Source organism: Haliaeetus albicilla, chromosome 4, assembly GCF_947461875.1.
Source record: "Haliaeetus albicilla chromosome 4, bHalAlb1.1, whole genome shotgun sequence".
NCBI classification, from domain to species: domain Eukaryota; kingdom Metazoa; phylum Chordata; class Aves; order Accipitriformes; family Accipitridae; genus Haliaeetus; species Haliaeetus albicilla.
The window spans coordinates 54,680,529-54,707,297 of record NC_091486.1 but is presented as its reverse complement, the minus strand read 5'-3'; the positions used below and the strand labels follow the sequence as shown (position 1 = coordinate 54,707,297).

Sequence of the window (26,769 nt, the reverse complement as noted above, 5' to 3'; positions counted from 1 at the left end):
AGCAGCTGGATGAGGGATGACTGACAGCTCAGCCCAGTAGAGACCAGCCACAGGCGGCAACTACTTACTGGGGGCACAGGGCTTACGTTGCCCTGCCCTTTCCCCACTCGCAGCCCGGGCAGTCACCTCCATCGCCCCCGTTCCAAAAAGCACCCGACTGGCTGGAGCGTTTACAGCAGTCAAGTGCAAACAACAGACAACTCGGGTGGTCGCTTCTGTCCCTGCCCCCCCACCCCATTATCTAGAGAGGAGAAGCAGCACAGGGACCTGCAAACGGCAGGGGGGGTGGTCCCCTGGAGCAAGCCCCAGGGACTGCTGTATCCCTCTGCATGTGGCATCAGGGTTGCGGGAGTGAAAGCAGCCAGTCAACAGCTGCTGGCGAGAGATTTAAAAAAAAAAAAAAAAAAACATAACGCCTGGTTCAGGTGACAGCCTGGAGGCAGGCCACAAGAGACCCAAAGCTGCTCTGTGCCAGAGGGGCAGCTCTGTCCAGCAGGAAACGCCGCGTCCCAGCGCACCAGATGCGAGCGGCCCACCTGCAAGCGAGCGATACCCTGGTGACCCTGGGGCTCGGTTGGGGTGGGCGCACCTTTCCTCACCTCCGTGCTATCGGAACTCTGCTCTCCTAATCCTGCACGCACGCAAGGCTTCTTGTGCGGGGCTTGTCTCGGATCGAAGACACGCTGCACGGTGTTACTTACCGCCCCGCCCTCCGGCGTGCAAAGTAATCAGACCTGAAGCAGGGAAAGCAAAGAGGCGTGTCGGGATATTAGTAGTCCTCAGCAGACGACCGTAGAGCCCTCGAGGTTCCATCTTTGCTCCCTACAGGAGCGTGGCTCCGCACTCCTTGCCGCTCCCGCCAGCGAGCGTCACAATTGCCCTTTGCTGCCTGCAACACGCAGTACCTGCACGGCCCCAGTACTACTGCTGCTTACAGAGCGAGAGGCGCTCACTATGAAGCGGCAATGAAGAACAAGGACGGCCCGTCAAGATGGCAGGAGGAACATAGAGAGCCTCCAGCATTAGCCAGGCAGGGCTTGCAACTCATCTCGTGTCGTGAGCCGGCAACGAAGCCCCACGCGACCGCTCACTCGCTCCCCCGCCCCCAGTGGGTCGGGGAGACAATCGGAAGGGCGAAAGTGAGAAAACTCGTGGCTTGAAACGAAAACAGTTTAATCATTAAAAAGAAACAACAACAACTTGTAAGGAAAAGAAGAACAAAAATGACGGAGAATGGGGCGCAGGCAGCATGCCAGGGGTCTGGAGCCTGACAGATGACGGGGGCGGGGGGGTGGAATATGGAGGAGGGAAAGGAAGCGGTGGCGGGGGGGGCAGGAGACAGGAGAGCAGGGGATGCGGGGGGAAACAACTCGCGTGGGTTAAAAACTCGCATGGGTGAAGGGGGCGGGCTGCAGCAGCGGGGGGCATACGGGGGAGAAACACACGCCGGGGGGAGGGTAGGTGAGGGTACAAAGGTGCATGGGGGGACACGGGTGGGGATGACCTACCCCAGGGAGTCCACCCAGGATGATCCACAGCAGGTAACTCACCTGGGATAACCCGCAACAGAGCATCCACACCAGATCATCCACACTGGGAGGACCCCCAGCAATGCCCCTCAAACTGCCTGTGCTTCACCCCCAATCTTCCCCAAACTGGGGAGTTTTTTGCTTTTTCAAAATACTCAGTTTGGGGTGTGTTTCAGTGCTTTTCCACAACATAAAGAGGGGTGATCTTTTGGTTGTGGTTTTGTGCATGAAAATGGGGTGGGTTTTTCGCTTTCCGGCTGCACAAAAATCCAGGCGGATTTGGCTTTCCCAGGAGTCCCAAATTCGTTTGGTTTTTTCCGTTGCAGACCCAGAATCAGGGGGTTTGGGGTTGTCCTGGTTTCGGCTGGAATAAAGTTCATTTTCTTCTGAGTAGCTGGTACAGGGCCATTTTGGAGTTAGGATGAGAATAATGTTGACAACACACCGATGCTTTAGTTGTTGCTAAGCAGTGTTTATACTAAGTCAAGGACCTTCCAGCTTCTCGTACCACCCTGCCAGCAGAGGCTGGGGGTGCACAAGAAGAGTCGCTGAGCTAAAGGAGGATTCCAGGTAAACAGGTCAGCTCGAAATACACCACCTCCTTTAAAAGTTAAGAGCGATTTGAACACTTAAAATCAGCATTTAGGCTTATTGATACCATTTTGAACACCTTCTTAGCATACAAGTAAACACTCTTGCCGGTGTCGGAAAAGGTCTCCTCCCTTCCTTACAGCACTGCTGCAGGGAGATAACCCTGGGAGGCTGCGGGACGAGGTCGTACACAATCAGAATCTAGGCTTACGGATCCACCGCAACAGCTACAGCCCTTGCGCTGCTGCTGCTTTGCATCTTGCTTGTTTGGTGAATAAAGCTGAAAGCGAAGTGGAAAACTTCAAAGAGCAAAATGAAAAATAAAGAATAAATCTCAATAATTCACTTTACACTAAAAAGGTGTGCCCACGTTTATATACACCCAATAAAAATACTTATACTATAAAAGTATTTGATTTTCCTTTTCCATTACCTTAACTTGCACAGCTCTGAATTCATACCATTAAATTATCTCTCTCCAAAGTACACAGTTATACTGTGACTAGGGGTTTCTCTGTGTGTTACCTAATGAGGAGGGACAACCTGGCCAGCTGAGCTGCCCGAGAGAGGTGCTACTGAACTGCCAGGGAAACGCACCATTGAAAGCCAGACAGAAAGAAAGTACTTCAGAGCACTCCGTCAAAACATCAGGAAAAAAACCCCATAACATTCAGTTGCCTCTCTTTTTAAACATTTAGAAAAATACCTAACTGCTTGCATACACCTAACAAATCATATACTACAGCTATTTGGCAGTTGCAGTTTAAACAATGCAAGTCAGTTTGTAAAATCCCCAGTGCTGCAATACCTCAGGCTACCAAAAAGGACTGGCGGGTTTCCTAATGCTTTTGGCAGTACTGAAGCATGCAGAGCAACACGTTTTCATGTTATCTCGACTGTTACAACTGAGAAACCAAAGACCAGTGATGCCATCAACTTTAGGAAGATGGGCGGTGCTTGGGTCTTTGGAAGGAAGTTGACTTTTTTTTTTTCTTCCTTGTTTTAAAGAGAGTGAAAAGTCTTGTTACTGATGACTTCTACTGTCAAGTCGATCACCTCTGAAGAGCCACTCTGATGGGAAGTTCATAAACCAAAATTTCTTTGAGTGAGAAAGACTTCCATTTTGGAAAATCTCTTTCCAACCGAAGTCAAAATTACACACTGTAGGTTAAAGGAAAAAAAAAACATTACTGAAGCAGTAACTCATCAAAAACACCTCAGGACTCACTGTCACTAGTTACAAGGCTGCTAACGCTTCCTGGGAAAGCCTGGAAAACACACAGATGCGACGCTCGTTTGTCCTGTTTTGTCCACCTCTCTTCTTTGACCTTGATCGCTTTTAGTACAGATGCTAATTATCTCAGTAACGTTTTTGAGTACTACTATATTTTAAAAAACTCATTGACTGTAAAAGCAAGATATTTTTAAAAACTCATTGACTGTAAAAGCATAAAGGTTTTATCATGAAAACAAAGTCTGTTTCTTCTGAACAGCTGAACTCTTATGAACAGTTTCTTCCCTCTTTTAGTACAAAATTATTTTCACAGTATCATTTACTAGCAAGCATGCAGCAACAGAAGATTATGCTTTCAGGAAGAGAAAATAAACTGAGGGAAGTAAACTTTGTATAGGTGTAACATGCTCCGGAACAGAACTTATTTTTAGTATTTGTGTTAAAATATTTCACGTAAAAAAAAGTAGAAGGAGAGTTGGCGCACTCTCAACGTTAAAGTCCATACCGCAAGTACCTTTGGAAAAATGCAGACACACATCGTAGGCGTACCTCGTACTTGCAGGCCACTACGGAATCCTTCCATCTGTCTCGTACCGTCACCGCAGAAGAAAGGGCAACCACGGCGAAACGGTGCCAGCTGACATCCAGCTGAGAGAAGAAAAAAAAACATTAGCACAAAGCTGGGTAGGAATCCAAAGCTGCCCTTTTTTTTATTTTTGTGAAGGTTTGTGAAGACAGTACGGCTGAGCGGAGGAAAAAGTATTTTTGCGTCATCTTCGGTACAGTTGTTGACACAGGCCACTAGCGCTTTTGCATTTTTCAGACAACCGTGCCTTTTTTTTTTTCTTCCCTTTCTTTTTTGACTCATTGGCAACTTTACTTTCACTAGAACTCACTTTCCTCGATACACGCAGGTGACAGACATGGAGACCTACATACATTTTCTCAAGCCTTAGTATAGCCGAGGCTTCATCACCCTACACGTCCCAAGTTCAGCATTTTTGCTAAAGAGCACAGCAACACATCTGTCCTTGTGAACTGCCTCGTTGCAAAAAAGGAATCTTTTTTTCCAGGCCGTTGCTCCAAACGGTCAAGATCTTTTAAAACCGCAGGTGTGCCACCAAACCCGCTCAGGGTCCCTCCTAGCTTTTGACCGCCCTGAGATTTAACAGGCACACGCTCCATTCCGTCTTCCAACAGCAAAAATACGTTAACGCTCTCGGACCCAGAGCGCAACCCTACGGATGTCCACACACACGCCCTGCCGTTTTGATGAGGAACCACCGAGCACCCCTGCGAGCACAGCTGCACGTGCCAGATCGGTTTCCGCTCCGCCACGAGTTACCGGTTTCCGTGAACGTAGTTTCTGACGCTTTAAACCGAAAACCGTATCTCGACGCTTCGCCACGGTAGAAACGACCCATCGCTAGAACGCTACAAAAACACAGTAACACCAATTGCAAAACCACAGCAGCAACAGCTCCAGAAATATTTAGACCAGGAACAAGGGAGAAAAATAAAACAGCTTCATCTCACGCACAGGGGAGCGGCAGGCAGAGAAAAGGGTCGGCATTCTGAGCCCTTACAGAAACGGGCATTCTCCTTCCATTTCTCAGCCCGTCCGTTAAGGTCTAAATACCGCAACGCTACTACGGCAACGGCGAGAGCAGGGCACAGCAGCCCTGCCGCTGGACTTGCCATTGACCCATGCTATTTTCGTAGCAGGACGCGTGCGCAGAGGGAAACAGTTTGCCACACACAACCCTGAACTTCCTGAGAATTTACGTTTACCAAAAAAAGCCATTTGGAACATATTGCCAAACAACATTCGGCAATAAAGCTTTGATGCGTTTGACACACGCAAGTTTCTGGTCACTTGCTATTTGCTTCCTGTTGCTGCTACTGTTCTTTCTTCAGAAATTCTACTTGTAGCCAAGTTATTCACTACTGGTTCACGCATTTGCCTTCCTGGTATTACCAGCACGTTCACAGAGGCAAGTAACTTAATTGCTCTTCTACAATTATCCAAACGACAATTACAGCCATGAAAGAGAAGGAGAGGTCAGGCAGCAGAAGAGCTCTGCAGGCTGGCACCAGTCAATACTGCACTCTCTAAAATCAAACAACAACAAAACAAAACCGTGACCTTGTAGCCTTCTTTTTTTTTTTTTTCCCCTTCTTCTTTCAGAGCTCATCCCTGCCTCAGCATTTTGTCTTGTCAGAACATGAAGCGCAGGTGATCCGTACCCTGACGACTTCTGCCTGTGATGAATGCCTGTTCAGAAATAGTCCAGATCTGCAAGACTGGTGTCATTTTTATGGTTTTAATCATCATAACTCAAATTTTATTTACTCACGCATTTGTGAGGAAACTAATTAACTTTTAGACACCGCCTCTCCTTTTCTGGGGGGGTGGGGGGGTGGAAGTGTGTTAGAGACTGAAAAACATTACGATTCAGAGCTCCCAACCACGAGGGAGCGGTGGAAAAATCAACGAAAGCAAAGACCAACAGCAGCAACATCAACTGAAAGTTGGCTTTCATTCCGATCACGTACTTAAGCGACTCTCCAAGTCTATGCCTCGGTCCTAGGAATGACTAGGCCCTTTTTGGAAGGACAAACTTTTTTACTTAAAAGTCCTAGACTGAAGACTCCGCTGAACGGAATGGAGATGATTGTGCCACGGGACAACATGCCATCAACACTCTTAAGGGGGGGGGGGGGGGCGGCGGCGGGGGGAAAGAAAAAATCAAATAAAAATCAAGTTTAAGTACCAGTTCCCATCATGTTTCACTCATTACATTTCTACTGGCATCTAGGTGCTCAAAAATGAACTACAGGGACACCACATATTCCTAAAAATTCAGTTATACATAAAAAAAGTAAAAGGCTATTTCCAACTTACCCATAAAATCAGTAGGAACAGAGAGAAGAGAAACACTCGACCCTGAAGAAGCCAACAGGCAGCTCTGAATTTACCAGACAGGAAATTTCATTCTTTCCCCTGAAACAAAAACACATCAAGGGACCAGTTCAGGAACAGGGCACGATCTGTTAACAGCAATTTTTCCATCAGCTTTTCTGCACTAGCAGCAAATTTGCCTTCTCTGTGGGTTTAACGTGGAGCATCTGTAGTGCCCTCGAACTCGCAAGGGTTTCTCTCTGCTCCCCCCCCAGCCCGATACGTGCGATTACCTCAGCAGCAAGCGGAATTGACCACGCAGGATTTTCTTCGTGTGACGCGGAAGGTGACACTGGGAGAAGAGGAGACAAAGAAATGAACCTGCTTGTCACACCCAGCCAACGGTGAAAAGACAGGGGAGGATTCTGCCGGAAGGGCTCTGCACCCCAGGAGCTCCCGCCGGCCGGTTTCTCTCCCCTTTGCCCGGTACCGAGGGGACGACGACACCTCGCCCGCGCCCCCTCGCAGGGGGGGCTGCCCCAGGAGAGACGGGGGACCCCCACCTCGCTTCTGCCCGCGGGAACGGACCGGGAGAGACCCTCCACGCAGAGAGAGGAGCGTGGCGTGGATTGCATCCCCGACGGAAGAGGCCGGCCTCTCCGCTGGCAGAAGGACAACTCACCTCCCTGCTGCTCGGAGCGGCTTGCTGCGGACAGCCCTGCCTGCGCCCGGCCGCTCTTCCGCCGTGCTGGGAGCGCAGTCCGGCCGACGGACGCTCCAGCAAAAAGACGCTCCAGCTCGTTACAGCGGCAGGTACTCTTGCCTCTGGCTAACGCACGCTCCAGACAGCGGACACCCCGCCTCGTTCCAGCTTGCTACAGTTCTGGCTCCTCGAAGCCCCAGCTCCGCACTGAAGCTCCGGCTGATTTCAGCTGCTTCTCCTTACAAGCTCCAGCTACGTGCAACGGTCTGGGCTTTCCATAAGGTTGTATACCAACTGCTCTCAAAACCGGAGCATTAGGATTAAACATCGGAGTTACGCGCCGAATAAATATTCGTTAGTTCGGGAAATTAATTACTTAACAACTATTCTGAGCAGCGCAGAAAGAAGAGCTGGACTCAAAGAGGGCACGTGGGGTCTGAAAAGCGCCCTTCCCCCCCACAGACCATCGCAGATGTTGAGTTCGGCCTGCTGCGCGCCGGCCTTCCGAACTTTGGCGTCCGACACAACCAGACCCCCGTCTCCGGGGAGGGTCCACGCACCCTGCCCGCCCCCCGCTTCCCCCCGCAGCCCCCAACACCCTCCCACCCGCCTGCAAAACCAGCCAAGCCAGCTCCCGCTTTTGGCCCCCACACCAGCTGACTCGGGGCCCACTTGGGAGCCAAAAAACCCGGCTGCTGAGCCCGTTCTCAAGGCCCAAACACGCAGGGCCGGACCTCTGTTTCTGGGCCCAAAGCCGGGCAGCTCGGTCTGTTTCCGAGCCCCCACACCAGCCACGCGAGCCTGTTGTCAAGCCCCAGGAACAGAAAACTTGTTCTCCATTTCTGACCCTGCAGTGCCCACGGGTGACGCCGAGCGTAGCCACCCCACAGCCCTGCACCCCTGGGGCCCCACACACAGTTTCGGGGAGTGCTCGGGACCTGCGGAGGGCCCGGCCCCACGCCTCTGCCGGGCAGCCCCAGCACAGACAGGGCGTCGCTTCACGATTGCCTTTTCAGGCTTTATTTCCCCGCCATCACCGGCACGGCCAGGCCCCCACCCCAAACCCCCCAGCCGAAGCACCCCCGCGGGCAGCCGGGCCCAGCCACCCAGAAAGCAAGAAAACCAAAGAGGGAACAAGACAGAGAACGTGCGGAAAGGCAAAGAGAAGGACACAGAAACGGAGGGAGCGCGAGAGCGATAGGGAGCAGGACAGAGAGATGAAGCAAGAAAGGAAAGAAGGACGGGAGGCAGAACCAAGGGAAAGAGAGACAAGGACGGGGAGCAGGACAAAGGGACGGAAGAGAAAAAAAAATTAGCGACGGGCTGCAGGACAGAGATGAAGGGATTGAATAGACTAGACACAGGGAGCATGACAGAAGGACAGAGAGGAGACAGACAAAAGGGACAAAGAGCAGGCCAGCATCGGAGGGGAAAAAAACCAACTGCGATGGGCAGTGGGAGAGAGATATGGAAAAAAGAAAAAAAATACCGAGGAACAGAAAAAAGAAAGAAGCGACAGCTAGCTGGACAGGCGGACACAGTTAGAAAGGGCGGGAGAGGGAACGGGGCAGAGAAAGACAGACAGAAAAAGTAGCGAAAGAAAGCAAGGCAGAGGGACAGCAAGGCGGGGTGGGGGGGAAGGGACAGGGGTCTGGACAGAGATGGAGAAATAAGCAGCAGGGACAGAGGAAAAGGGACAGAAAGAGGGACAGGGAACATGGCAGAGAAGGAAAAATCAGGACAGCGGCAGGACAGAAATGAAAACTGGGACGGTCCTCAGGACAGAGAGGAATACGAATACGAGCAGGGAGCAGGACAAAGGGATACAGCGAGAAACGACGGGACAGGAAGCAAGACAGAGCAACAGACAAGAACAATGACGACGAGAGAGAGAGACAGAGACAGAGGCCATGAGAAGCACAGGGGGTTAGGGAATTTAGAAAGAGAGGTATCGGGAGCCCTGCAGAGAGAGGGAGGGTGAATAAAAAAGGGGCAGGAAGCAGCACAAAGGGTCACAGAGAGTAAGAGGTGACCAGGACGGGGACAGTGAGATCCAGAATGACAAAAATAAACAGCAACAGCGTGCAAGACAAAGGGACAGAGAGAGAAAGAGAAGATAGGAAGAAGAGAGATAGGAAGGCAGGGACACAGAGCAGCACGTACAGGCGCAGAGAGGAAAAGAACGACAGAGAACAGGCCAGGGAAACTGGGGGCGGGGGGGGGGAAGAGGCGGATGCAGATCAGGACAAGGAGATGGAAAAGGAAAAAAACAGCGACTGGCTGCAGGACAAAGACGGGGGGCGGGGGGGGGGGGAGAGAGAGGGAGCAGGACAAGAACGCAGAGAGAAAAAGAAAAGGGGGCAGTCGAACGAGAGAGAGAAAGGGGGAGAGGAAGAGGGAGCAGGACAAGAAAATAGACAGAAGAGAAGAGGTACAGAGAAGCAAAAAAAAAACCCAAATCCAACCACAAACATCACAGCAGCACGGGAAAGAATGGGAAAAATTAAAAAAACAGGGACAGGGAACCAGACAGATAGCGATGGAGAAAGGAATAAAGTTGCGATGGACTACAGGGCAGAGTGGGAGGAATTAAAGAATCCGGACAGAAAGAGACGAAGAAAGACGTCCCAAAGATCCCGTCTCCGCAGGGAAGCCACAATTCCAACAGGCTCTTTCTCTCACCAGGATTTGGAGACAGCCAAGCGACGGAGCCGCACATCCCTCCGCATCGCTCCCCCGCCCCGCCGCTCCCTCCCCTCCCGCTCCGAACGGCCGCGAGTCCGGAGCGCCCCCAGCCCGCGCTCCCCGGCGCCCCCCCCTTCCCCTTCCTCTTCCCCTTCCGCCCAGAGCAGCCCTCCCAGCTCCCCGGTGCACGCACCCCACAGCCCCCGCCCTCCCGCCAGCGCGCCCGGGCTCGGCCCAGAGACGCCCGAAGACCCCTCCGAGGCAGCCCTCGCTGCCCGCTCCCCTCCGGACGCACCGCAGCCGGCGGCAGACCTCCCGACATCCGCGGCCTCCCCGGCGCCCCTGCCCCTCCGCGTCGACCCTCACCCGCTGTCGGCGAGAAGAAAGCAGGCTGCTCCCGGGAGCAGCGGGAGGGGAGAGGCCGCTCCGCCGGGGCCGGAACCGGGGCCGGTCCGTCCGTCCTCCCGCCCGGGGCTGCGCCGGCCGCCGCGCTTCCGGCGCCTCTTGCGTCATCGCGCTGCGCCGCAGAGAGGGCCCGGCTGCCGTCATGGTGCAGCTCGGTGAGTGAGTGAGTGAGTGCGCGCGGGCGCGGCCCGCCGGTCCCGGTCCCGGTCCCGGTCCCGGTCCCGGTCCCTCACCGCCTCGCGCTCTCTTCGCAGGCAGCCGCCTCCTGAAGAGCTACCGCGGCGGGCACGTCGTGATCCGCTTCGCTCTCGGAGGCTGCGCCAACCGGCCCTTCTTCCGCATCGTGGCAGCGCACAGCCGGCGCGCCCGCGACGGGAAGTACCTGGAGCAGCTGGGCTGCCTCGACCCGCTGCCCAACGCCCACGGCGAGAGGGTGGCGGGGCTCAACCTGGAGCGGCTGCGCCACTGGCTGGGCTGCGGCGCGCAGCTCTCCCGGCCCGCGGAGAAGCTCCTGGGTAGGCCCGGGGTGGGCGTCCGGGAGCGGGGGGGGGGGGGGCGGACGACTCGCCGCGGCTCACCGGCGGCATCTCCTTGCAGGTCTGGCGGGGTTCCTGCCGCTCCACCCCATGACGGTGACCGGTGCCGAGAGGCTGCGGCGGCGGCGGCGAGCGCAGGAGGCTGCCGCGGACGGCTCGCCCGGGCCTGGTGAGGCGCCCTGAGAGAGGCACCGACCCGGCCCGAGGATGCGCCCTGCCCGGTCAGCACACTTGTCCGCATTAAAGTGTCGTTTGCACGCTCCACACTGTGCATGTGCTGCTCTCTCCGGACTCGGCTCCGAAAAGGTTACTACCGTTGCTGCCAGATTTGGTGCAGCAAATACAAATGACGATGTAGGTGCCGGACCATTCCAGGAGGCATATATGGCTTTTCCTAAAGGCACGTGATTACCTCTGGTGTATCGCTTTCCGCAGCAATGGCGTGAGTACTGCCAGCTTCCGTTTGCCTGCTGCGCTCGTGAAGTGTTTTGACTCCTGGCGCCGATTTACTGTAACAGGGCTGGTCCATGGTCCAGGAGAGGCCTGGTGCAGACAAATGCAAATGGGACTGCAGCTGCGTTTCTGTTTAGTTTGTCCAGAGAGGGTCTGGGCCTACTTGTTCATTTACAAGCAGAAGGGAATGATTTCAGTCTCGGGTAAAGAGGGAGTGGGGTTTGCATGAAGTGAGGTGAGAGCCTTCATCACGTACTTGACCCTATGCTGAGAAGCAAGAAACCCACTGAAGTCTCTCTCCTACCTTAGATATGCCTCTTGCTTTTGGGGATTTCCTTTGGCACAACTCTTACACAACTCTACAAAGGTCATGCAAAGACAAGTTTTCACTTTTACATCCCAGTAAGGCTTGTAGTGTAACCTCCCCAACAAAGGAAGAATAGACAAAACACTCTTAAGAAAGGGGCTGGCTTGCTTTTAACAGAATCACAATACTGAGCATGGGTGGTTTTATTTCTGCTTACAGGTGAAAGATCAGATGATTAAAAACCGATTCGTTGAAGTGGATGAGGCTGTGAAAGGTGGTGTTGCTTTTCTAATCGTCCCGCCTTCTTCCATGTATTTGATATGTACAGAGTCACATTTTATATAAAATGGTGGCTGTACTCTGGTACAGGGTTTCTAGGAAGTTCCTCTCTAGCTTACTCTAGATTTCCTTGCTTCAAAGGTAAAGGTTTGCATCTGCATTGTTCTTCCAATCGTCATCTAAAGGTACCAGACAGCTCTCCCTTTGTGGAGCTTTCTGCTTTGAACACAAGAAGGTAGTTTGTAAGGTTTCTTTTGAGACAGTTTCGTGGAGGCCTGGCTTTTTTGCCTATTAAAAAAAACCCCAAACTACTTTGTTATTAAATAAAGCATCCCATAATCATACATGAGGCAGTAAAGCAGGTGCTTTCACATCCTTTTGAATACGTAAGTGCTACAGGGTGCTCTGTAATGCAGTAGGGTGAGTGGCTATTAGCATCAGACTCTACTGTTGCAAGACACAGTAAGAACACCAGGTAAATGAAGGAAGTAATAAGAGGAGAGTCTGGCCGTGCTGAGGTTGTGCTTTCCGCAGTGGCTCCTCTCAGCTTTTCTCTTGCCCAGCCTATTGTCTTAAGGCACCTGCTACACTGAGAAACAACATGCAACTGATCGGAGACTTACAGAAAATGTGTGTTTCTCCTCACCTAACTCCTTCCTTGTCTGTGCAAGCAGTGGGCCTGTTTCTTTTTGTGGACCAAACAAGTAACTCAGGGTTCCTAAATTGCTGCACATGGATCAGAAGAATAATTTGTGCAACAATGCACAGTCTCTAGGCCACACTAAACCCAGCCTGCCATAGAAACAGTGGATTTTTCTGCGCAGAGTACTGTGCACCAGTACAGGACAGCCCCAGCTTTAAAAAAGAAAAAAAAAGCATACTAAGCTTATAAAGCATAATTCTCAAATAGCTGCTCTGATGCTGTCAGTGGGTGAAGGCTGCGAACAAATTACAGAGCAATTCCAGTGTCTTGCAAATGGCGAGAGTGCAGTGCTGGAAAAAGGGTATGGCTGAGGCCTCTGGAGTTTGCTAGAGAAAACCAGTAGCAGTTAGCTATGACCACTGAATACAACTTTGGCTTTCGGCTGAACCTGCCTTTCAAGAGATTAGTTGATACTTTTCTTCAGAGCCATGATGACCTGTTGCTTAAGGGGGCTGTACGTGGCAACGTAACGTACAGGGATCCAAGTTCAAGGGTGTATGTGTTGCTGTAGATGCTGCACTACATACTTTCTCTAGAGCAAGGGCTAGGGCAAAAGGAGAAAGAATTTTCCTTTTCTTGGCAGGAAGCAGCTATTAAACTCATTCAGCTATATTGTCACCTTCCCCTATTTCCCCTGAAAGTTGTGTGGGCTAAACAGAACAGCTGCATACAAGGAGTGAGCATAAGTCAGAAGCAGAGTATCATCAGGCTGACGCACAGCAAAAACTAGGCTTGAAGAAAGCCACAAGTGAAGCTCGAATCTCTAGCATAGTAATTCTTCATAGCATTTGATAGCAATACGGTTAAATTCCTCATTGTTTAAGTAGCTCTTGTAAGCTTGGTTAGCACTGTACTCACACAAACCAAAATCTTCATTTCTGCTCTGACGTTGTGATTTCCTCTGCTGGCCGTTCTGTTGGCTATTGCAACAAAATTTGTTATCCTTTGTTCGAGAAAGCTATCGCTGGATCCTAGAAAAAGCAAAAACAAAACAAAACAAACAAAAAGAGCTTACATACAGCTTATATATGCAGCGAATACTGCATCATCCCCATTGTAGACTGCTCCTCAGTCTGCAGACTGCTACTCCGTGCGTATTTTGCATTTGAATTAATCTGATTAACATTACTTCATTGCCTGCTTTCTTCCTGCTCCTGGAATACTTCTGTGTTCCATACACTAGGCAAGCTGATGAAGCAGTCTCCCCTTTACTTACTGCTAACTATTAGTGCTATTTGGGTATTGGACTATGCTGTTGCCTTTGAGATCTAAAGTAAAACTCCTTGGCTAGCACTGTGGGAGGGGGTTTTAGGCAGCAAGCTGCACACATCAAAAATTCTCATTATTCCATGCATTTATCGTTTCTGCACAGGATATACAAGAGAGAGCGAGCGCACGTTGGCAAGGCTTTTAACATGAAGAACTCCTTGTACAGCATAGAATGCTGTCTTCCCAGAACTTTCAAACCCGTTAGGCGACAGCATGGACAGCAATACCGAGGAATCTAAGGATTCCAGTAAAAGGCCACTAGTCTGTCCCGGTGCTGCTGCCCTACAGCTTTTGCTGTTGTCTTGGGTGTTGCAGCCTGCATTTGCCACCCTAAATGCAGGCCCACTTTCACTAGCACCTTCCCTTCCACTCACCCTGCTTACAGAAGCGCAGCCTGGGGCAGAGGAACAGCAATGGAAAGTTGCTGCAGCCAAATGAATCGTTATGTCTTAACAACCAGAGGTATGGAAAATGTCAATTTAGATAAATTAAACAGATGCTGGAGATTTCCCTTGGCATTTCAGCTCCAGTAGTCATAGAATTCTCAAGACGTTTATTGTACTTAATGCCATCCATTGGGTGGTGTTATGGTAATGGCATCTAAAAGTCTCTCACTAAGGCTGTCATCCAGTCTGAGGGAGGGAGAACATACAGTAAGAAAGCCACCTTTCACCTGAAGACAAATTCTTTTTTTAATAAAATAAAGTGCATCTCCTGTAGAGTACCAGATGACTAACTACTTGTCAGTAGAAAATAAATTGTCTAGACTCTTTTCAAGCAGCTCCCAATATAGCTTTTCTTTTTATATATATACAGTCATGCAATTTGATTTGATTCTTGAGAAGACTTATTTTCTTCATTCAAGGATACAGCAAACGTTCCAAACTCATGAGGTTGTCTTTTTTGGGAGACATGGCAGAGGTCAAGTGAACTGCAGGCACACGCTGAAATGGTTACAGCTAGCTTAATTACAAATGTGAGACAATTGATTAGGTGCTTTCTCTGTCCCTCTCCCCATTTTCCCTACTTATGTACATCTGTTACAAATACATTTATGAACATCCACAAATAATTGCCATCAAGCAACCTTTAATGATAAGGACTTAATCAAAATTAACCTTTAGGCACTGCTGAAGAGATTCAACTACAGCACGGCGTAAAATCACTTTCCTGCCTAAACTCATGCATCTTACTTCTAAACAGCAGCTTGCAGATTTAGAATATTTGAAGGGTTTGGATTCCAAAAGGTAAACATCACTTTGCAGCTCACAGTTCAACAGTGACCACATACAGTAATTTCTGTAAAACACAAAATGTATGACAAAGGAAGAGAATAAGCAAGTAAGCAGTGCCTCTTCTTTAAGTTAGTTTCTATGGATTTGGTGCGACTTCCAACACTGCATGATGGTGGCAGGCTCTGGGTTCTTTCCAGACGCCACCAGTATTGCTCAAAGCCCCAAATTAACATACATTGATGTTGACTTAAAAGTACTATGTATGTAAACACTATATAAATACATATGCAAAACAAAGTCCATATCCTCTAAAATAGAAAATGTGATATATATTCTATTGGGCAATGCATACAGGCAATAGCAGTAGTTTTATAACTATATAAATGTATTTCACCAGGTTATTTACATAGGGAAGCAGAGACAAACATTACGATGAAATACATTGATTTCATAATTCTGTGAATCTTTTGAAGATCCTCGCTTGCAACAAAATGATCTGCAACTCCAGCTACCTAGGAAAGTAAAGTGCTCATGATCCATTTAGTGCAATAATGCTGGCTACAAAACTTAAGAGGAGAAAACATTTTAAGAACTAGTACCGCATTAACTAGTGGGACCAAACAAAAAAAAAAAAAAGAAAAATCATTTTTTAGTTTAAAAGTTCGATAAGGAAGAGAAATTAAGGTTACACAGCAGACCAACATGAAAAGAAAAATTCTCCAAAGTCAAGTCTTTAGATTGTCAGAAATCGGAAGTGCCAAATGTACAGTTTCTCAGGCTATTTTGTTCCAGCTTCATCCTGAACATTCTTGGAGACAGCTGTCCCATAATCCAGGAAACGGCATGTCACAGATACTCCTGCAGATATGACACTACGTAAGCCCAAACAAAGAAAAGAAAGATGAACAGACTCACCAATCTGACAGTCCTTTACCTCTGAGTGCTTAACTTCAGCGTTCCTCCATTTAAGTAAATAACGAGTAGCATGAAACTTGCTTCTCAAATAAAAAAAAGTAATAGGGATGGATGATAAAAACAAGGGGTTCTTACAAGCTGTGCATTACGCTTTCAGCACTGGGGTATAGTAAGCCACAACAGCTAAAGATTGCACAAGTTATTTCATCTTGGCATCACAGATCAAGCACCAGAACAAACTTAGGTGAACAGTCAAGTACAACTCATTTAAAAGGAGTGACACTCCAGAGAAAACCCTTCTGCACCCAAAGACAAGGTGAGCAAAAATAACCTCCAGAGGGATGCCATGCACAGCACACGTAAACACCAAAATGCCCCATCAGCCCTGGTAAACCTTGGCTGTCTACCCAAATACAGAGGGAGGCTGACAGTGATCCTAGAAAGTTTTATTTCTGTTTTCGTCTTTGCTCTCAAGACTTAAAAGACTCCCGGGCTTAACTGGAACTTATATGAGACCTCACACTTACCACCTTCCAAAATCAGAATAATTAAGAATTCTCACAGATAATGAAACCCAAAGCCCTTTTTTACTAGTTTCAGTGAGAGACGGAAGATGCAGCTCTAGCTGACAAGTACTTTATCACCGATCCCATGCAGATTTTAAAATGTCACAAGGTACAACTGAATGAAAAACAAGGATGATGTGCTACAGGCTTTCACACAAATTATTTTTCTTACATTCTCAACTTTGAGAGTAAGCTTCTACCCAAAGGAAGTTGACGCAAAAAGACCCTTCTCCCCAAAGGTGGCTTATGGACAACTGCCTGTCCTCCTGCTAAGTCATCACAAGCCCTTGTAGTCTTAGTTAAAAGTCTAACGTGGAAGCAAATATGCACATATTGGCAACCACCACCATGGACCACAGCCAGAACCTACAGAGCAGGGTTTGCAAGCCAGGCCACTGCGGTTTCACCCCACAGTGGCTTCTTGGAGCAGTTCTGCTGGCAGGAGCTCTGCGCACCCAGGAGCCTGGCTGTGGCACTTGACAGAGTAAGCCACCTGAGCAAGACCAGTCACTCTCTGCCTTTCCCAAGTTTTGAAAAGCACCCATCCAGAGCCAGGCCTACCACAGGCAGAGACCGGGACCCGCAGGTTGGTTCCGCCGCTCCCTGAGGCCTCACGGGAGTCACTACTGCCCTCGGCAAGTGAGGTCCAGGCTGCTCCGCCGGGCTGTGAGATGGGACCTTCTGCCCACGAAGCCGGCGGAGCACTGCAGCCCCAGCGCTCCGACAGCGGCAGTGCCTGCAGGGGCATGTGCAGCCCCGCAGCTCGCTGCCACCTGAGAGATAGTGGTCGCCCTGCCCGGGCGCCAGGCTTCCGGGTCCCCTGCCTCAGGCCGGACAACGCCACTCATCCCGCCAGGAACGACTGACGGCACTGCGGGGCAGCTGGAGGGAATGGCCCCGCACTGGCACCACCGCTTCCTGTTGCCGTGGCCCTAGGGGCACAGATGGGCCTTTGCCGCCACAGGGGAAGGATGAGCGGTGCCAGGTGCCGCCAACTCGCCCCTTGGCTCCCGCGGGCAGGGGAAAGCTCGGCGAAGCCAGCGCAGACCTTCTCGCCATTTGCCAGGCCCACTGCTGCCATCCCGGGGTGGGGCACGAGCCCACCGTGCCGCGATGGGGAGGCCGAGGGCAACGCAATGAGGCAGCGGAGGCTGTGGCGGCTTCTCCCATTTATTCGTTCCGCGCGCGGGGCAAGAGCGGGCGCTGCTCCTCAGCGGGTGGCAGCTCCTCGGCAAGCGGCGACTCGTAGGTGACGCAGAGGGAAGAGAAGAGACAGCCCAGGAAGGATACCAGGCTGGCGAAGTACATGGCGCCGCTGGCGCTGCCCACAGCCGCCGTCAGTGGCCCCATGGCCAGGGCCACGAGGATCTGTGCCAGGAAGTACTGACAGCTCAGCAGGGAGATGTCAACGCCCATCCCACGCCGTGTGCCCTCCGCCTGCGAGCCTACGAACTGTAGGGGACACAGCGTAAGGGGGCGCAGCGGAAGCCCCTCTCCCCTCCCCAGCCTGGGGCTCACCTCGCAGCTCTGGTAGTAGTCGCAGAGCAGGGAGTAGGGCAGCGTGCAGAGCGTGGCGAAGAGGATGCCGTAGGTAGCGCAGAGTGACAGCACTATGTAGATGTTTCTGGAGAGCGTGGCCAGCCCCGTGCCCAGCCCGAAGGCCAAATAGGCCACAAAGTACAGTGTCCGTGTGCTGAACCGCTCCTCCAGCTTCTCCAGTGCAGCTGCAAGACAATGGCAAGGCATTCGGGGTGAACCGTGGCCCTCCCCAACGCTAGCCCATCATTCGACCTAAGGGGTGCACTTTCAGGCCCCACAGCCCAGCTTTTAGGCAGCCACATCTCAGCGGCAACCGTTACACCTTTGACTAACTGGTGGCTCACACGTGAATGCCAAGGACCCCACTTCCAAACCCCACTGCCACAATGCAGCCTTGCTGCCCTACCTGTGTGGAGGACACGGCAGAGCTGAAGGCTGGCAGTGCCCCTGTCCCAGAGGGGTAAATGGGAATTGTTGGGGGGGGGGGGGAGCTGGGGGGTGGCAGGGGGAGGGCGGACGCATGACACACACAAGGTGCTGGTGTGGTGCATGATACCGGGGCGTTCTGCTGGGGGCACACAGGCACTAAGGGCTGCTGCGCCAGAACTGTGCCTACGGTGGCTGCGTGTATTTCTGGATTCAACGTACATTGAAAATGCCACTTGTGAAAGGAACTATATACTAACAGAGATGTGTTTTCACCAGACTGCTGACCTCATCTGCTGTCAGTGCAGGCCAAGCTAACTAGCAGAGATAATACGGTAAAAAAGAACACTCTGCTTCAGCACTCCTGCCATGTGGTAGGCTACGTGCAACATAAAGGGTGGACTACTTGTTGCAGAAACACCGCTTAAAGAACGGGTGCATCTTTCTCACAGCAGTGGTTAAGATGGCTGTACTAAGTACCTGAATAGAAAGCAGCACTGAATGCATAGATGCACATTCCCCAGCAGCCCATGGTGACCCCAGCGTTGTACTTCTGATACTCATCTGAGTTGTGAGGTGCTTTTGGATTCCCTTGAAACACTACTTCTCCCATGAAGTCGGTATAGAAGAGTAACATCCCCTCAAACGAAAGCCATCCTGAAAGAAGCCAGAAGTAGCCCATTAGGATTGCAGAGTATCTGTTTCCCCTTGTCAGCTTAGGGGATGGTATTAGCTATATTGCAAATTGCAACTGAAGACAGGTTGTGCAACATCAGTATTACATAATGTTCAGCCACATTTATCTGAGACTGCTGTTCCCTGTGCATTATGCTACCATGTTTGTCAAAGACATTCAGGATTTTAAAGACCAAGAGTTATCCTTTGAATGCCTAAGTGGAATCCTAGAGGCTGACTGCAGGCCACAGAATACTGGTTTAGCAAGACAGAAAAATAGATTACAGCAGTCTGAGCTGCCTTCAGGTTTTGACAGGACACAATGCTCAGTTTCACAGAGTGTCTCATGACATCGTCATTTCAGGTTGCTGTTGTCCTCCCACACAGAACTGGAAGGAGTGCTTCTTATGTCATGGTTGCAGTCTCTAGAGCGCCTCCAACACAGTTAAAAACTCCTACTCACAAACCAACGTCAGGGCCACTGATGCAGGCAATCTCTTAATTCCTTTCACAGCCAATGAGTATTAACTACCTGTCACCTTCTGACCAATTTTGTGTAAACTGGATTGCTTGCAAGCCCTTCCTAACCATCAGTCAAGCACTGGTAAGCGTAAAGGTAACAGTGCAGTGGTTACGGGCACTCCTGCAGCGTCGCGTTCCGCGCCTGTTCTGGGACCCCCTATAAACATGCTGTCAAAGGGAGGAAAGTGGACGCCGGTCTCAGGTGTGAGCAGGGAAATACAACTAATCTCGTCTTTCTGCTCAGTAATGCCAGTTTCAGAGCACTAAAAAAAATATAAAAAGAAGGTCAATAGTTTCAAGTTCTCGGTTCAGTGGAGTTTGTCATTCTGTTGTAAATATTCCATTTAACAGATGCGATGATTTAGGCCATTGTTATTCCCTCTCAAGGAATGTAGGCTTTACTGTTTTGTTGGGTTTTGGTTTTTTTTCCCTTTCTCAGTGTTCTAAGAAACTAAATACCAGAAAGTACCTTATTGGTGAGTGTACATGGAACAAATCATGTCCCTCTAGTTAGCAGCTATTGCAGCAATAGATAAAATATTTAAAAACATTCACGCGAGGTAGACTTTACTTTACGCTGAAAGCAAGATGGCACTTTCTGAATACCTAGGAAGTGGTTGATGCAGAGGTTACGAAGAGCCTTGGGCATCTGGCAGATGGTCGAACAAAGAAGTTTCACGGAGAGTGGTTGCTCAGAGGTGTCACCTGATCCATTCAGCTCGCTCTCATACTTAACACCATTCAGCAAGATATTAGCAACCTGCACCATAAGAACTCCCAGGTCAGCAAAGACAGTAAGAAAAACCTAAACATTCTTTGAGCAAACCTATGCAGTATTACACGCCTATCTGACCACCTGAAAGTTAAACTCTGCTGCTGCAGTATGTTAACTTGGAGATAAAGAACAGTGTATTTAGCTAAGCTGTAAATTCAGCCTTTGAACAAGTGTTAAATGGCACCACTGCGCTGCAGCTTTCAGTATACTTCAAACAGTACTCTTCACTTTCCTAGGGTATTTGGCAACCACATCCAGATGCTAGCATAGGGAAGGCATAAATTCCACTGCTTTTAATAGGAGCTGTACCCACATTCACGTGGATTTGGTTCGTGAAGTTTTAGAGACACAGAGGAAGAAGAGGCCAGTTTAAATTGAAACACATTCTCACTGCCTGCTAACCTTGATGCTCAATCTCTATGTGCACAGCATGTAAAATTCTGGCCCTGATGAAGTCTCCTCTCACAAACTGGGTCAAAGTACAGCAACAGCAACAAACAAACAAAACAAAACAAAGCAAACAAACAAAAAAAACCCACCACTACCACCACCCCACAAAAAAAAACAAACCAAAAAACAACAGGACAGTTTACCTCATCCCGGATCATAAAAAAATGGGCCAGCATACAGAGGTCTCAGACATTCCAAGTTATCATCAACAGTGGGAGGTGAGATCAGAGTCTTATCCCTGGGTAAGGGAAACCTCACCTCCCTGATGGAACCAGATGTAATGACTGCCATAAGGAGAAGCTCATGGGAGAATCCTATCCCTGGCCCTATCTTGCGGGTATTTCTGTGGAAAGGGAAGATACAGGCTCAATAAAAATGTGTTTTTTTTCTGCTCTCACGTGGTAGGCCCCTGGGTGGTAAAGCGAGGCTAAAAATACTGACCTAACTTTCACACGTGGCCCGCTGAGAGCGGAACGCTCCCATTTCTGCCATCTTTAACAAAGACAGTTGACAGACTGCCAGTCATAATTCACATCCTACCCACTATTTTACCAATAAAGTCATAGCAGGTATGCTGTTCCCATAATGACTTTTATGAGCAAACTATCATGAGCATTCTTTAATAATGAATTTGTGCACCACACATTTAAAAATATATGAAGAGATTAAATGAATGCTCAGGTTTACATGGTCATATCATTGATGTTCTGCCCTTACCTGTTGGCTGAAGGTTACATTTCTTCTTCTGCTATTTTCTGGACAGTGTCCTGTTACGATATCTGGAATGGCCAAGGTCTGAGGTCTTTTCAGGATCCCCGACGACCGTGGCTTTGTCGCATCCAGTGAGCCCACTCTTAGCACCTCGCCATCAGGCCCCGGCGTTATGCTGCTCTCCCCTTGCTCCAGAACTCCATTTTCTCCTTGGTAACAGCCATCAGGCACCCGAGGAAAACTGACACTGACAGGCTGCCTGGGCAAGCTAGCTGGAAGTGCTAAGTAGCTGTTGTGCCCGCCTGTAAAACAGTCTATAAGCACGCTGTCAATATTTGAAGTCCCAAATGATGATGCAAACTCATTAATTCCCGTCAAGGAATTATCTCTGCTGACAAAACTGCCATATTTGGGTGTAAGTGGGCTGAGGGGGGAAACTGGACTCGTAAAACTTGCATATAAGTGAGCTGAGTTATGAGAAGCAAAGTTTTCATTTACACCCTCCTCAAAGAAGAAAGGTGGAGAAGGAGGGAGAGGAAGACTTGGACTCTTCATCACCTTTTTCTTCCTGCTAAAGGACCTTAAGGGTCTTTCTGGAATGCTAATTAGAGTCAGCACAGTAGTGACAGTCAGTATAACTGAGGTGAAGACATAGATGACGCGAAGTTGCCCTCCCACGGCTTTTCCAAAACTGGTTTTATCCCAGTGTATTCCTCCAACAACATAACCAAAGCCACCTCCAAGACCTGGTGGAAAAACAGAGCTGAGATTATCTTCCCTAGCCAATCCTGGAAGTCAGTAACAGCACAGCACCATTTGTCTAATGATTTGTGAGTAGAATCCAACGTGTTACTTCTGTTCTACTACTCAACCCCTCTTCAATTCAAATGCAGTAATAAACAGTTATCCGCGCCACAAGGACAGTCTGGATGTACAAACACAGTACAGAAAGAGGGAGAAGGTCAGTGCTGTAAAAGTGATGATACAAAAAATTAAAAATGGTAGTTCTTTCTCTGCCAAGAACAAACCACTTTACCTTCAGCTATTTCAGTCCGTAAAAGAGAAGTGTCCACCAGCCTCGTGGCAAGGCTCTGCAATCAGTCAGCTAAGACTGTCTTCCTGAAAGTAAGTGAAAATCCATTTTCCTCACTCAGTTAGAGGGACACAGATATAACTGCGTCCAAGACAGACTGAATCACTTCGGAAGCGTAGCAAGCTCATTACTCAGCAAAACATTGACAGTGTACAAAACTGCCACTGCATTACTACCAAATGAACACAGAAGTTCTGAGGGCACCGGATACCTCTCTCACTCCATTCACGTGGTGAAAGCCTTACAAGACTGTCCTTTCTTTCTTATGAACGCATTCAAGACTGTGAAAGAGTCTCCTGATGGAGAGGAAAACTAGACTAGGGCAGTACAGCAATTGAAGATGACAGCAATGAGGGATCATAGCGCCCAGTATGCACTTTCCCCTCCAGCAGAGTGACCAAAAAAAGGCATTTTCCACACCTGCAGGAAGCCAAACCTCCTCCCTCAAGGGATAATTTTGTTTCCATAGGTGTTATAAGTGATGTAAGGGACCTTCAGATGGAACAACCCTGGACTGCATCTTGTTTGACTTTTGGTAGTTACAAAAGCCTTTTACGGAAAGCAGAAGTTTGTTTTCAAAGTTAATTAGTGCTACTCTCCAGCTATTTGGTTATTATGCTTATACAGAAAAACACCAGTGATTTACACTTGGCTTTCTCACAGCAGGGCTTGTTTACTTAGGGTTCACGTCACCCAGGAAGCACCAAGAAAGCATACCTGCTAACAAAGCGTGGATGTTGAGGCCCCTGTCTTGATCCACTGGACTGCATACATCCATCATGTAGGCATGACTGGGATTGTCTGCTGAATCTGCACTGAAGTCCATGAGGACAACACCACAGACCGTAAGAATGATTCCCCATTTGTGGTTATTCGCAGTGTCAGACAAGGCAGTCCCTATATCTTTGCCATTTAGCATAAGCGAGAGCCCAAGCAACGCTCCTGGGAATAAAACCAAATCAAAATCAATCAATCGACTGCTTGTAAGCAACAAAACCTGCATCACTCCATGATCCAAAAGCACTGTACTAACTGCACAGCCTTGCAGCAAGCACTATTGCTCTTGTTCAGACCACCACAGTCTGGGGAATGAACGTGGCTTACAGGATATACATAATCCCTTTCCACTGTTCAAGCTTACTAATGTCTGGAGTTGTTTTGTTGACCAAAGAAAAACATTCTTGACCCTCAAAATACCATCTCTTCAGACTCTGGCAAGAGAAGCTTTTACGCGTGGATCTCCGGCTGCCAAAGCATCACCTCGGCGCCACTCACCACCTTCTTCAGACCCACAATACCCAACACTTCTGAGGCATTTTGTTCAGCCTAGTGCCACAGGGGATATCACAGAAGAGAGATGTGCAGTGTTTCTACTTTACAAGTGTTATCCCCATAGTTTCTAAAAGACACACCTACTGCTAAGACCAGAATGAAAGGTCTTCTCCTCCCGAATCTTGATGTGCATCTGTCACTCCAGGCCCCCAGCAAAGGCTGCAGCAAAAACCCTAGAAAAAAGGAATCACCAATAAGTAGCATTTTTCAAGCCTATTTCACAGGGGAGTAGCTTAAAAGGCAGCTAAAGGCAGGACACCATAGCATAGTGATATCCCCAGTTGGTACTAGTCACCCAGGTGCACACACAGTGTACTGCCTGGCATTTCCCAGGTCGGGGACTGAATAACGTAATGTGCCGCTTGCTCACTGTCATGGCGGTTCACTCTGCATCATTAATACTGCAGAATTTGACATCAGGTGGAGAGTAAAAGTACAACAGTTATATGCTCTAAAGGACTCTGTTCCTTACAAGCTATTTCATTTACCTCATCTTAGATGGGAGATCCCCTGCAAAATTAGCTTGGAAGATAGCAGGAAGCAAGCATGCAAGTTGGAAAGGTGCCTGTATTATCCTGGCCCAGCCTGTGAGTAGGGGCCTATCTACTCTCTTCTGAAGCACATCCCACGAGTACAAGAACAGGCAGAACAAAAGTTTCCAAGTGGTAATAGCCCATCCTATGGTTCTTCCCATAGCAATGGATATGCCCCCAGCCCTGCCTCCGTGCTAAGGCAAGTAATCCAATGCCCACGACAGTAGTGGCTGACAGTCTTTCATCACTGGAACACCTCGTTTGTTTCAGAAAGTTAAACAGGAGAAGGCAATCCCACTCTGCTTTTTTCACACACCCTTGGGAACTGTCTCTGTATGCTTTTTTTCATAGGGCCATAAATGGATACACGGATCCTCTTTTGCTAGTTTTTATATATAGGAACAGAATAACCAAAGCTTACCCTTGCACAAGATGTAAGAGGTTGAGAAGCTGTTAAAAGAACAGACCTTTTGATCACACCAGGCCCATTTCAGGCAAAACATAGCAAGAGTTATTCTCCATTCAGTTGTCTAAAATTATGGCTAGGGCTTCTTAACCTCGAGAGCACACAGAATGTAATTATGAACAGCTAAGGTAGAGAAAATAAAAACATATAAATCCCGTGTAGTGGAAGAAACAAGAGGGAAGAAATAGCGTAAAGAACAGTTACCTAATATAGGGCTGATGAACCACACCATTCCATACAGTTGGTCTGGAAGCCCCATCTGAAGCAGCACAGGGGTAACATAGGCTGTTTCCATGGCATAGCTGAACTCAAGCCCAAAGAGAATGCACCCATTAAACAGGAGTTCTAGGAAAGACCTCTGAGGCTGGAGATCCCCAAAGTCAATCAAATCAATAGGACATGGAGTATTTGGTGGTGGCGGCGGTGAAGGGCGGATGTGTTTTCTCCTTTTTGGGTGTCTCTTGAAGTTGTTAGCCCTGTGACTTATGTGCCGTGTGACCGATCCAGAATAGCCTGGAACTTGTGACCTCCAGATTTCCTGAGAAGCCACACTTGGCAAGAGTGCAGCATCGCTGACAGGGGTTGTTGCAGATGGTGGAATCATCACGGGTAGGCGTCTGGAAGAAAAATATCTCAGAATAAAATGGTTGAGTAAGAAAAATTTTTGCTTAATTTCACTTACTGAAGTCCGAGCCATTTCTCAACATTTCACATACTGAGTGCAGCCTTTGTATTAGTTATAACCTTTTCTCTCCATCTCTTGACACGAGGCATATACATCTTATGGGCACGTCTCCTCTATCTTTGCACAAATGAGACACCAGAGATGCTATCTTGCTTACCTAGGCATTGCCTACCATCATTGGGGATTAAGATTGTGTCATGGTTTCACCCCAGCCAGCAACTAAGCACCACGCAGCCGCTCACTCACTCCCCCCACCCAGCGGGATGGGGGAGAGAATCAGAGGGAAAAAGGTAGAACTTGTGCATTGAGATAAGAACAGTTTAATAGAACAGAAAGGAAGAAAATAATAATAATAACAACAATAATAAAATGACAATAATAATGAAAGGATTGGAATATACAAAACAAGTGATGCACAATGCAATTGCTCACCACTCACCGACCGATGCCCAGTTAGTTCCCGAACAGCGATTCCCCTCAGGCCAACTCCCCCCAGCTTATATACTGGGCATGATGTCACATGGTATGGAATACCCCTTTGGCCAATTTGGGTCAGCTGTCCTGGCTGTGTCCCCTCCCAACTTCTTGTGCCCCTCCAGCCTTCTCGCTGGCTGGGCACGAGAAGCTGAGAAACGTTTGATTTAGTATAAACACTACTTAGTACCAACTGAAAACATCAGTGTGTTATCCACATTCTTCTCATACTGAATCCAAGACATAACACTATATCAGCTACTAGAAAGAAAATTAACTCTATCCCAGCTAAAACCAGAACAGATTGAAATATTTAAAACAATTAGCAGTCAGACATGTCACACTTCCCAGGAGTTCCCATAACAGCAATGGTTTTGCATTTATCTGCAATTCACTTGAGCTAAATTAAGATGAATCGAGACCTCAGTCTAAGTTTACAATAAAGCAAAGCTGTGGCTTGGCTACAGATCCAGGCCCCTGCTGCAATGTGAAATCACCTTTCAGTACTGATCCTACCATTCCTGCTGCCTGTGCTGAGGCCAAGACTTAATGCAAAACTTTTTTCGCAATGACTGAGTTTGGTTTTCTTCCTATTTATATACCTGAACTCAGCAGAGATGCTCTGTTGCAAGGACAGGGTCTGATTCTCTGCTTCTTGCTGGTTCTACTTCTGTAAGACTTTACTGGAGCACCCAGAGAAACTGTTTTTGAAGTTCAGACTTCAAGCTGAACACCACACAAGCTGAACACTTGGATGAGGTCAGCTGATAAGAAAC

General features: G+C 48.9%; 2 protein-coding genes across 25 annotated transcripts in view; one reads left to right on the top strand and one right to left on the bottom strand.

Annotated features, from left to right (window-relative positions):
• Positions 1–6,590: 6,590 nt before the first annotated feature.
• Positions 6,591–26,769, bottom strand: part of SLC45A1 (solute carrier family 45 member 1) — an 82,095-nt gene continuing 61,916 nt past the window's right edge. For 18 of the 24 annotated variants that reach the window (XM_069782921.1, XM_069782922.1, XM_069782925.1 and 15 more), the window contains 8 exons: positions 25,039–25,451; positions 23,916–24,008; positions 23,221–23,445; positions 21,417–22,156; positions 20,081–20,234; positions 18,758–18,934; positions 17,831–18,036; positions 14,669–17,764 (listed from right to left, as the gene is read on the bottom strand). In XM_069782921.1, coding sequence (XP_069639022.1) covers positions 17,483–17,764; positions 17,831–18,036; positions 18,758–18,934; positions 20,081–20,234; positions 21,417–22,156; positions 23,221–23,445; positions 23,916–24,008; positions 25,039–25,438 — 2,277 coding nt within the window. In that variant the 5' untranslated portion in view covers positions 25,439–25,451 and the 3' untranslated portion in view covers positions 14,669–17,482. Of the gene's footprint in view, positions 6,609–11,524; positions 13,299–13,970; positions 14,229–14,668; positions 17,765–17,830; positions 18,037–18,757; positions 18,935–20,080; positions 20,235–21,416; positions 22,157–23,220; positions 23,446–23,915; positions 24,009–25,038; positions 25,452–25,958; positions 26,717–26,769 lie in introns of those variants that run through there. The other 6 variants (XR_011324530.1, XR_011324532.1, XR_011324531.1 and 3 more) reach the window with 6 other exon arrangements.
• On the top strand, positions 9,412–11,605 carry MRPS16 (mitochondrial ribosomal protein S16). Its single transcript, XM_069782946.1, is given in 4 exon segments — positions 9,412–10,169; positions 10,171–10,204; positions 10,304–10,564; positions 10,647–11,605. Coding segments are annotated over 4 exon segments (1,134 nt in total). The 5' UTR covers positions 9,412–9,452; the 3' UTR covers positions 10,769–11,605.